Genomic DNA, 12,500 nt, shown 5'->3' on the forward strand with positions numbered 1-12,500 from the left:
TGGATTCTGATTGTCTATGTTTTATTGTTTGGTCGGAAAAAAATGATTACAATCATCCCGTTGTTCTGTATCGGTGTGATAGTCACAGTATACGTTCTTATAAATTAATAATCCTTTAAAAAACTTGTCATTGATGCCACAAGCCTTAAGGCGGCACTGGCACAATCCCAGAAGACAAGCAAAGATGGCCGGCGCGGCTATACTGGAAAAAAGAATTCTGGAAGCTGGAAAAACAGAAATATACCGTAAAAATATACCGTTTTTTCCTGTAAAATTACATATTGAGTTACATATTACATATATATATTGAGCTGTTTTTCCAGTTTCTCTCATAAATTTGGTGTCTTTTTCTGTAATTTCGGTATTTAAAAAATAAACTGTAAAAAAGAAATCTTGTTAAAAAAACTGGCAGCACCAGAAATAAACTGTAAAATACTGTTTTATCATGAAAAATTACATCCCCCACCCCGGTTTTATGTGGTACATAATGTCCAGTACATAAAAAATAGTTAGATCCAGCTGTATTTCAACGGCCCTGAACGTCTACTGCACAACGATAAAAACATTGAATCTGATCAGATTTTAAATGGTGTAAATATGAGTGTAGAACTCAAGACGCCAATGTTCACCACATGCTCAACAAACACCTTCCAAACAACCAGATCTTCCTCAAATGAACACAACAAACGTGTTCTCATCTGCATCGACAAACTAGCGTCTCATTAATGTCCATTTCTCTTTTCATTCTGACACAAGCACTTGAAACAAAGTTAGTACATAAAAGAAACATAAAGGCGAGTTTGATGAAGCCAGTAATATCCCTGTGGGCAGACGTTTGTTGACGGAGCGGCAGAAGCTCTCTGTCCTCTGTTGAAGGCTCGAGGGCCATCCAGACCTCAGCAGAATGAACAGCTTGCCTTAATGTCTAATTAAAACATCTTAAGCACAATTAACACGTCTCACAATATGGTTTGCTTTGTGAGAGCCCATCGAGGAGAAACTCTCACACATGCTCCAACTGAGAAAACGTCCACATGAACATATGCTGAGCTACTTAAAATGATAATACAGCCGATATATATATCATAAGAATATTGAATGCTCTAAAACACATACATAGATTTGTCACATACATTATTACAGTATTTTTATTGTATTAACAAACCAGAAAAAAATGCCCAATCATCTAAGTAATGTGCACACATTCTTAATAATCTTCAGCCGGTGATAAACCAAAACAAGTCAAATCTTACGTGCAATATGCAACTATTGCATTCATTCATGTACATTACAACGTTTTGACCCACAAATGATAAAAACTGTTTCTAAAATCATGTTTATTATGTAATCATGTTTTTATTGTGATTATTGCGTTTGTATTTCTTGAGTTATTATGGCTCAAATCAAAATAAACTAACTGCAGTTTGATTGATATTAATTATAATGCACAATAGAAAAAACTTTTTAAAGTCACCTCATTTTGGAAGCAAACTCTTCATATATGTGAGATATTATTATTTTTTGTATTATTACATAAATAATAATTAGAATGTGTTTTGTTCAGTGTCTGTGTACGGATGACTTTTACATTATGATTGAAGTTCTGTTTTCATTTATAACAATTTAGAAACAACATTACAGAAAAACTCTTGTTGAGTCTCAGTGCCAGTTATTTTCTTTTAAACATCATATTTTAACATATTATCCTTTAAATAATACATATATTTTAGACATTTCATAATTTCTCTTAATGCGCTGATATGTATTCCCCGTGAAGCTGATTTGTTTGCAAAATAGTTTAAAGCACTTTATAAATAAATGTGAATATCGCTTGTGCTTCTGAAAGCAATGATCCAGGCGAGGTTCTTTACATCATGATAACGGTTACGCTGTAAGTCTCACATCATGGTGGATGACATCCTTTACCGTGGTCACAGTAATAAAAAGCCTTTCATTGCTTTAATTTGGTATCGCCTCAGATGACGGAAAAAGATTTTTCGCCACTTTCACCGCTAGGATTTAAGAGACATTAAAATAGTACATTTAAAGTCTCCACAAGACAAACACACACACACGGACAGAAAGAAAGAGAGCGTCCGACACAGTGATTTATCTCATTCAATTAGCTTGCAAATGTAAAACAAGTCCGTTCAATATAGAGCTAAAACCTTCCTTTCTCTCTCTTTCTCTCAATTCCTCCCCCAGCCCGCCGCTGTCTGCTGAATAATGACACTGTGTAAATGCTTAATTAGATTAAAAGGCTGTGTAGAAGCCCATCCAGACCTCTGTGTGTGTGTGTGTGATCAGATCGGGCTACATTAGCGTTGTGTTATTGTGGGCAAGGCTGAGAATTTATGACGCACAAAAACCCTGAAACATCAAAGGCATTAAAGAATGCTGATTTATTTCCCGTGAGCGCAGGGGGAATATATCACCCATAAAGAGGTGCGTGTGAGTCGGGACCTCCCGGGAAGCGTGTGTTTAATGGCTGAAGCTTAGACCGGCCTGTTTAGAGTCTGTGACCTGAAACACAAATCAGAACATAGAAATAAAGAGTCGAGAAGAAAATATCACATGCTGCACGATGAATCCATAACCATTTATGCCTCCCGTTGTTAATTGAGCATAATCGTTGTGATATTAAGGATTTACAAGCAAGCACAAAACTCCAGATAAGGTCAAAAATCATTGCAAAGCTCGTATCTTTTGTACCGCCACTTTACAGGAAATAAACCTTCTTCACGACATTTCTACTTTTTGAAAAACTTAAAAACCACAGACGAACGTGAAAGGTGACAAGAAATAAAAAATGTTGTCGCTCTGAAGATTCATTCAGAAGTGTTTGATGAACAAAAGTTCTGAGCTGACAAAAGAAACGTGTTTATTAATCGTGATTAAAATGTTGAGCAAAATAATTGTGATCATTTTACCCATGATCCTGCAGTCCTACAAGGACGGAAAGAGAAGCTTGTGGTGATACAGACGTGAAGGGAGTGAATGATCAAATTCAAAGAGCAATTCGGCCACAATGTGAATCACTAAACTCAAACTCACAGAATTTTCATTTTTTGGTCTAGTTTTTCATATTTTAATGTCCATCATTTTTATTATTTTTTCTTCCTTTTGGTACCGACTTCATCGTGTGTTTGGACCGCGTACAAGTATTGTCTGTATAGTGGAAAAAGCGCTATACAAATTTAACAGAATTATACAAACTATAATATCCACAAGTGTTAATAATATATTATATGGGGCACTATTGGCCATATTAGAATTGTATTATTTGTATTTTCTGTTGAACACAATTTAGGAAAAGAACAAACAGTTTTTTGGGCCACTTTTAATTATTCTACAATGGTAGTCAATGGTGGCACAGAAATGTCAGTTGCTAGATTTTTCTAAATATCTTTCCTTGTGTTTAACAGAGGTTTGGAAGCACTTAATGTTGAGTAATTCATGACAGAATTTTCCTTTTTGTGTGAACTATCCCTTTAAATGGCATATAACAGCAGAGCAAACTATAACTGGTCGCCTTACCTGTCAATGACAGAATTACCTCTAGTTCATTCTGAAGAAAGAGCCGTCTGAATATTACTTCTTTCTATCAGTCACAATTAGGGCTGTGCGATATTGAGAAAAAATGCGATATGCGATAGCATGTTAAATAATGCGATATTCAAAACACTATTTATTTTTCTAAAATCAATTAACATTTTATTAAAATATATGAACGAAATGATATAACCAACATTTATTTCACATTATTTGAGGAAAAACAAAGCATCACTACAACTTCTGAAAGTGAACGGCCATGTTTCACTGTTGCATTAAACAAATCGGACATTTTGTAAACAAACTAAATTCGAGACGTGGATTGTTGATTGACACACGCACGCATATCCCAACTAGATACTTTACTATCCGCATCCACCTAAAACTTTGACCATCAGAACTTTGCAAAGAAAAGTCAATCAAAACAAAAGTCTCGTCTATGTATCGGCGTGGAATCTCAGTGTATCGTACGATCTGACACAAAAGGCCGTTGATGTAGAATCATCACATGAAACAATCCGCACTGACCTTTGACCTCAGACTTAGGCACCGCTGTGGGCCGAAGGTTTTCTCAGAGATCTCAGTGAATGTGAAGATCTAGCGCTGGAGGTTAAAGGATTGTTAAGCGTCACGTTGAAAGTGCCTTTCAGAACCGTGTCCTTAAAGACCGGACTCAACTAAAACAAAGACATCAAATCATTGTAACGATGTTAAAGTATTATTCAGATTCTCATTTACTTGTAGGTTTGAAGTCTACATCATGAGTTGTTTTGTAAATGTGTGCAGTATTCACCTCATACGCTCCCGGCCCAGGGCTGATATCTTTCGAGCATTTAAAGCGATCTTCTTTTGAGCCAATCAGGGCTAACGTCGAGCTTGATTTCACGTCTGGACTGTAATGACCTGGACCTGAAACGCACATAAAACATGTTATTCACAGACGACTGCAGCGCTATGCGGGTTATAAATACATGTGTGTGTTCTCCAGAGCATCAGTCACCGGGGATGTGAGGGTCGCCGCGGATGAAGGCACCGAGGTCTCTGGGGGCAGCAGACAGGAAGCTTCCGTGTCGTTTTCTGGCTTTCTCGCTGCGCGGCTCGCTGTAGCGTCGGGGGCCGTGAATCTTCTCGAATGATTCCCAGACGTTATACGAGCCCGGCGGAGGCGTATCCTGCCAACAGAGAATCCAATACATAACCACAGAATCATAATCATCATTTACACAATCTATTTAGAGCAGGAACAGTGTGTGTGTTCGTGTGTCAGTGTGTGTCAGTGTGTGTGCGTGTCTGTCTGAGTGCATGTGTCAGTGTGTGTGTGTGTGTGTGCGTGTGTGTGTCAGTGTGTGTGTGTGTGTGCGCATGTGTCAGTGTGTGTGTGCGCGTGAGTGTGTCAGGGTGTGTGTGTGCGTGTCTGTCTGAGTGCATGTGTCAGTGTGTGTCAGTGTGTGTGTGTGTGTGTGTGCGTGTCTGTCTGAGTGCATGTATCAGTGTGTGTGTGTGTGTGTGTGTGTGCGTGTGCGTGCATGTGTCAGTGTGTATCAGTGTGTGTGCGTGTCTGTCTGAGTGCATGTGTCAGTGTGTGTATGTGTGCGCGTGTGTGTGCGTGTGTGTGTGCGTGTGTCAGTGTGTGTCTGTCTGAGTGCGTGTGTCAGTGTGTGTGTGTGCGTGTGTCAGTGTGTGCGTGTGTCAGTGTGTGTGCGTGTGTCAGTGTGTGTGTGCGTGTGTGTGTGCGTGCGTGTGTCAGTGTGTGTCTGTCTGAGTGCGTGTGTCAGTGTGTGTGTGCGTGTGTCAGTGTGTGCGTGTGTCAGTGTGTGCGTGTGTCAGTGTGTGTCTGTCTGAGTGCGTGTGTCAGTGTGTGCGTGTGTCAGTGTGTGTGTGTGTCAGTGTGTGCGTGTGTCAGTGTGTGTGCGTGTGTCAGTGTGTGTGCGTGTGTCAGTGTGTGTGCGTGTGTCAGTGTGTGCGTGTGTCAGTGTGTGTGCGTGTGTCAGTGTGTGTGCGTGTGTCAGTGTGTGTGCGTGTGTGTCAGTGTGTGTGCGTGTGTCAGTGTGTGTGCGTGTCTGTCTGAGTGTGCGTGTGTGTGTGCGTGCGTGTGTCAGTGTGTGTCTGTCTGAGTGCGTGTGTCAGTGTGTGTGTGCGTGTGTCAGTGTGTGTGTGTGCGTGTGTCAGTGTGTGTGCGTGTGCGTGTGTGTCAGTGTGTGTCTGTCTGAGTGCGTGTGTCAGTGTGTGCGTGTGTCAGTGTGTGTGTGTGTCAGTGTGTGCGTGTGTCAGTGTGTGTGCGTGTGTCAGTGTGTGTGCGTGTGTCAGTGTGTGCGTGTGTCAGTGTGTGCGTGTGTCAGTGTGTGTGCGTGTGTCAGTGTGTGTGCGTGTGTCAGTGTGTGCGTGTGTCAGTGTGTGCGTGTGTCAGTGTGTGTGCGTGTGTCAGTGTGTGTGCGTGTGTCAGTGTGTGTGCGTGTGTCAGTGTGTGTGCATGTGTCAGTGTGTGTGCGTGTCTGTCTGAGTGTCTGTGTGCGTGTGTGTTTGTCTGTGCGTGTGTGTGCGTGCGTCTGTCTGAGTGTGTGTGTGTCTGTGTGTGTGTGTTATTTACAGTAATGCACACACAATAAGAGTCATGTCAGGAATCACATCACACTAAATGTTAAAATCAGCTTTCAACACACATTTTTCTTTGTTTCTGAGGATTGCATTTCATGTTGACTCAATCCTCAGGAAAGCTTCGGCTAAATACATCCATTTTAGGTTCATTATTCTTCATGTTTGTTCACACGCTGAAATATTTTGTTGATGTTTAAGATCGTTCCACAGGCCAAGACAATAAACCCAAAATTTAACTTTAATAAACACCTTCTGTGCCCAGCCACCAGAATTAAAAACAGTCCGTGTTAAATTCTCATGCTAAAAATACACGTGTAAAATAGTTATGTAAACGTCAGAAAAACATGCAAAAAAAAAACTTCAACGAAACAAAGTACAAAACACAGACATCACATGTCTATAGGGAATTTATGAGGACAGAATGATATTTTTATATTGTACAACCTGCACATTGTATCCTACCCCTTAATCAAACCATCACACAAATCTTTCTTCATTTTTACATAAACATCATTTAGTTTGATCTTAAAGCTTTTTTCCTTCATAGGACCAAAAAAAACATCACCACAAGATCAAACAATTACAGAAAATCACAAACCAATCCTGATCTGAATCCCTACATCCGAATACTTTAATGTAAAAGACACGTATTTACATTTATGCGTAAGATGTTTTACCCAAAGTTCATCTGAGCTGTATATATTTATTTATGTTGTCGCTGTCCTTCAGAAAACTTGGATGACCAAAGTCAGATGAGTTTTTCAGGAAATGGAAAAAACACTGTACTTAGTAAATCATGAAATATTGTGTTGTGTAAGTTGAAAAGCACATGATAATACGTTTTATTGGTTACATTTAGCAAAACCCAGTAACAAACATAAAGGGTGACTAATAAAAATGATTGATGACAAAAGAAATGATCACTAAACATAGAGAAACAAGCTAAAACACAGGAACACAACAATTGTAATGTCTTATACATCACGGCAAGTGATTTTATTAGCTATTTTTGAAACTCTAATGAGGATTTTTGAAAATGGTGAAAACAACAACGCATACACAAGCAATACAGTAATGAGAGTTTGAGAAAAATCCTTATGGTCTTAAAAATAGACTTCATTTCTGTATGCACAAGATCTTTTCTTATAATCATCTTTTGAAGTTTGGGTCAGATGTGTTATGTAGTGTGTGTGTGTGTGTGTGTGTGTGTGTGTGTGTGTGTGTGTGTGTGTGTGTGTGTGTGTGTGTGTGTGTGCGTGTGCGTGTGCGTGTGCGTGTGTGTGATATGCAGCATATGCATTGCAGTCTGAGTCAAACGCTCTCTTGGATATAAAATGCGGACAGCGCCGTGTTCTCATATCTGAGTTTGTGTAATTACTGATTTTAGATATGGACCGAATTTAATCTCAAGTCTCCGTGGAGTGAAACAACACACATTTCTCAGACAGCTGGAGCGCAGGCGGTGTTTGACTTTCAATACTGAGCTGACATCTCATTCCCGCTCATAATTATCACAGAGTCTCATTTCAGCCCAACGTACTGATTTCCCAGAAGAACAAAAAAACTGCTTTACTTCTCAAAGATGTCTCTCTTATTGCTCCGGAGACCTGGACTACTCTGAAGTTTGTCTCGAAGGTTTATACTAACGTTCCTTCAAAGAAATAGTTCACCCGCAAATATGAGAATTGGTTCACCTGTTTGAGTTTCTTTCTTCTGCAGAACACAAAAGAAGATATTTGATAGAATGCTGAAAAACACTGAATCCCATTATATAAAGACAAAACCACTGAGACATTTCTCAAAATATCTCCTCTTGTGTTCCACTGAAGAAAGACAGATTGAGTGGTAATAAGCGATGACAACCTCCTGATTTCTGATTGAACTATGCGGTTGCGAGATGAAAGGAAACAGACACAAGACAAAGCTTGAATAGACGAACGGAAGCGCCCACATCTCCGTCTCCATATCTGAGATGAGAAACATGCGACACTATGTGTGCATTTCACAATAAATATAACTCTGAAAAGGAAGACACCTCCAATAAAAACTCTGTTTATTCTGATGGTTGTGGGAAAGTGAACGAGCAATATTTCATGTCATTAGTGATTTGTGTTTCCTGTGGGATTAAAGTGAAATGTGACATCATTATGAGTCTTACTTGAGCACACAGGGAACCCACGAGTCTTTCTGTGGCTGATTTAAAAGCAGCGCTGCTCCGTTTCTTATATAACTCCTCATATGTCTTCACCTGCAAGAAAGAACAAATAAACCACATTACACAAGTTCAAATGTTTATGATCTGCGGTCTATCAACAGTAATATTACAGTCGAGATCTATGTATGAAATACAAAATAAAAGCATCCTCCAATGTACTGCCTACTACTATATAAAAGCGACGGACCATCAAATTTTACATTAGGAACGTCTTCACAAATTATGTTGTGTAATCCAAATAGATCATAAACCTTCAAGTGAGAAATGTAAACAATATTGTGGTTTTTATGAACAAAAAGGTTTTAAGAGAACAACACTGAACTTTTTCAATATGTTTTTGTGATGTAAGTCTTGCAGTAGGGGTGACACAACATACCGGCATTGACCATAACTGTGATACTTAAGGCCATGTTGATCAATACCGTGTCGATTGTATTTCTGCACGTATGATAATATCACAATAATTCAGGAGCGAAGTTTTAAGATATGATATTTTCCAGTTTCCAGTATTTTATTGGGTCAAAATTTGTAAGCGGAAGGGGAGCCCTTTGATTATTGTTGAATACGGTGTAGGGGTGCATCACTGTGCGGCCCCGCAAATAAAGACTTATAATCTTGAACTTGGAATTGTAATTACACCAAAAACATATTTGGTTATACAATTCTGTAACATCAATTATCTTTGTCGGTGGTCTCATTTCTGCTTGATTGCCCCCCAGGGATCTGTCTTGGGCCCCCCCCCAGTTTGAGAACCACTGCCCATAACATCACTGTTATAACAGTTATTGGGTAACTGCTCATAAAACTCAACAACACGCTAGAAGGAAGTTGCTAGGATGGACGTAAAAATAATATTTCACCATGGTTTCACTGTGGTTACCATGGTAACCGTTTTCAAGTGAATGTTTTAGATTGCATTGAAAATGTTTCAGAAAATATGAATGGTGAATAATTTCACGTAAAGATGTTTGTGAATGTCTCTGTAAAGTCTCAATGAGGTCTCAAGGGCACCGGCAGATTACTGTACTACTTCAGACAACAAGGACACGCTCGCCGGGTCGAGGAGCCGCTCACCTTGTACTGCGCCGGTCCCGGGCTCTGATTCTCTTCTTTACTGGGGTGGAAAAGCTGTCGTGGTGCGACACAGCCGAAGGCTCCGTTTCTTTTGCCCTTTAGATTTGCTTTCTTCAAACTCTCCTGAGCCAAACCATAGTCATACACGTTATAAGAACCAGGACCTGCCGGAGAAATACAACTTTATTTGCTCTTTCGTAACTCAACTCTGTCACATTTCATTTTGAATATCTTAATCTCGACAGATAATTAAAAAAATGACACAAATGCTTATAGTTGACAAAGTACAAAGAGTACAAAGACGGAGGATGTCACAGCTCAGATAACTCAGATGTAGAAGAATTTAGGATAAAAAATCTTTATTATTTTTTTAATCCTTACGTTTTAATTTCAGGCTTATCAACAAAATGTTAAATGACCTTGCTTTGGATAAAAACTGAATGAATACAAGTATATTTAAATGAAAAATCCGATGTACTATTTGACTTGAGTTCTACAGAATAACTGCCATCAGTCACACGTAAAACATGAAAATTAAAACCACCGTATAAACATACATGACAAAAGTCACGTTTTAAGGTAAGACTGTGTGTAATGTTGCCTTTCTTTACTGATAAATCACAAAGTGCTCTTCTTAAAACCCAAGCAAACGCAACTGTAATTCCCTTCAACACAACCAACCGCACAGCTTTTTACTACCAGTGTTTTATATTTCAGGTTTGCGCCGCAGGCAAACAGAGGCATATTCTGACGTCATTTCATCTTTAAAACTTCATTTCAGATTCAGATGTTTTTGACACAGAATGTGAAAGAAATACAAACCTGGTGTGGCGTTCATTGTGTTTTCTGGAAGGAATCGCACAGCGCTCATGCCAAAAGGGCTTTTATTGACCCCTCTGGATTTCTTCAGAGCACAGCGCAGGTCATCATACGCACCTACAGGGGGCGCTTCATCTTTCACTGGACTGAACCTCTGAAAGAAAACTACTGAGGTCACTATAAAGTCAACATAAAACAGAAATGTGAAAGCGAAATACTTAGATCAAAATTCCCATCCTCACTGTTGTCTATTTTAACAGACCCCTGACAGTCAGAGGACCACTGGATCCATCTCTTATCTATGAAAACTTAAAATGTCCTTTTGTAAAAATCAACTAAATATGGAGAATTCGCCAGCAAAGCCTTTTCGTTTTTTTATATTACCTCTCATGGATAAATATATATGAAGGAATCCAGTGTCTCGTAGATGGAAGTCAAAATGACCATTTTCACCTGAGATTTGGAGACAAATTTATACTAAAATCATGAAGCTTCATAATTTTACACAGAGAGTAGATTTGGGAGATGAAGAGAAAAAGGTATTTTTGTATACTTGCAAATATTGCATGCACGTAACTTAAGAATTATTAAAGATATTTCAATGTGCTTAAATACTCCGGCTCTTAATAAACGTGTCTTTTGGTATATACGTTTATAAGGCCCTATCTGGTACAATCTGAGAGATACGAGAATCTCAAAGTGACACAAAATGGCACCTTGAAATGACACTTTAGAAAAATCTTTTCTCTCCTTTTTGGCGTCATGCCAGCTTTGATCATGGTGAAAGCCCGGTTTTGTGGTTCAAAAATAAGATGTTTAAGATTTAAATATAGTAATAAAAAACGATGAAAACATATCAAACAAGCATTTCTTTCTTTTGGAATAATGTGCATTGATGAATTATGCACAATAAGTCCATGTGATTCAGATGTAAGAATGTGTTCCTGCCTGAGCTTGAGAGAGGAACGGTGGATTTGACCCTCCATGTGGATTACTGGCCCTCTCAAACTGACTCTGTATGTGATACTGTCCTGGACCCGGGACACCCTAAACACACACATAATAAACACTTACAAAGACACAAAACAAACGGTGATTCTCACCAAATCTTGCTTTCAAGATGTCAAGCTTGATTTTCTTAAAAACACTTGTATCAACAAATTCCCTTTTTGTTCATTTAAAAAAGGTACGATATGTTTAAAGACATTAATTTCACAACATTTACTTACAGTTTAACACAATTAAAATGACAAAAAAGTTTTTTTTAATTCTCATTACTGTAACCATTTAAAACTCTTGGAATGTTTTGCTAAAAACAAGCGAAAGTCATGATGCCTAAGCAAGTTTTCATTAATCATATATAATAGGACATTAATGAATGATATTTGAATAGAATATTAATCATGTAAAATCGCTTTAAATGTGAAAAACAACCTGTATCGGTAATAAGAAGGGAAAAAGTCGTCTACACAACGTGATAAGAGAATTTCATATTCATTTGTTAAAAACCCTTCAGGCTATTTAAAAGAAAGGCTAGTAAACGTGTAAAATCAAACTTTATGTAAATATCTGTAATAGTCTTTAACAAAACGTTACAGAGGATGAGAGTATCAGTCCTGGACACGTCCTTCATCCACTATTTCTTCATTTTATTTTTAATAAGGACTGATATTTTAAGGACTGATATTTTAAGGACTGCATTATATGGTGTCATTTGAGGACATCTAGTAGAACATCCAATTGTTTTTTTTCACAATATTTTAATTGTACTTTAAATGATACCATATAATGCACTCAGACAAATCTGGACGCGTTACGGTAATGAGAACTTCAGCAGAAAAAGCAATAAAATACATAAATAATTCATTCCTATGTCTAAATGATTGACACAATTATCTTTATCGTGATCATGTTCGTGTTGCCGAATTGTGTTTTATCATTCAAATCTGTACTGCCACGATGTTTCAGTGGCTTCGTGAGAATCACACATTCACAGTAACTGACGGAGAAAGTCTAAAGGCTGTAATCCTGCTGCAACAGAGCCCTCTACAGGGACAGGAGAACAGACACATCCAAGCTTTATTTGCCTTAGTTTTATAAACACAGATCAAGGTTTGGGGTCTGAACACTTTTAAACAAAAGACAGAAGTGTCACCCAGAGAAATATACAACGGCTGTAAGATAAGTTACTATTAAAAACAGCTGCTGAAGATAAGATAGTAAAGTGTTCACCTTCTTCTCCTCC

The 12,500-nt window shown here is 38.4% G+C and overlaps 1 protein-coding gene across 3 annotated transcripts in view; it reads right to left on the reverse strand.

The window, feature by feature from the left end:
- Positions 1–2,094: 2,094 nt before the first annotated feature.
- The window catches only part of stpg2 (sperm-tail PG-rich repeat containing 2), a 15,621-nt gene continuing 5,215 nt past the window's right edge, over positions 2,095–12,500 (reverse strand). The window contains exons 6-14 of one of the 3 annotated variants that reach the window (XM_079487549.1): positions 12,488–12,500; positions 11,204–11,302; positions 10,259–10,409; positions 9,437–9,600; positions 8,306–8,395; positions 4,553–4,724; positions 4,346–4,461; positions 4,081–4,229; positions 2,095–2,523 (exon numbers count right to left, since the gene is read on the reverse strand). The exon at positions 12,488–12,500 is cut by the window's right edge and continues 99 nt beyond it. In XM_079487549.1, coding sequence (XP_079343675.1) covers positions 4,095–4,229; positions 4,346–4,461; positions 4,553–4,724; positions 8,306–8,395; positions 9,437–9,600; positions 10,259–10,409; positions 11,204–11,302; positions 12,488–12,500 — 940 coding nt within the window. In that variant the 3' untranslated portion in view covers positions 2,095–2,523; positions 4,081–4,094. The remainder of the gene's footprint in view (positions 2,524–4,080; positions 4,230–4,345; positions 4,462–4,552; positions 4,725–8,305; positions 8,396–9,436; positions 9,601–10,258; positions 10,410–11,203; positions 11,303–12,487) is intronic. The other 2 variants (XM_079487548.1, XM_079487550.1) reach the window with 2 other exon arrangements.

The sequence above is a fragment of the Barbatula barbatula genome (assembly GCF_947034865.1).
Source record: "Barbatula barbatula genome assembly, chromosome: 2".
Taxonomy (NCBI): domain Eukaryota; kingdom Metazoa; phylum Chordata; class Actinopteri; order Cypriniformes; family Nemacheilidae; genus Barbatula; species Barbatula barbatula.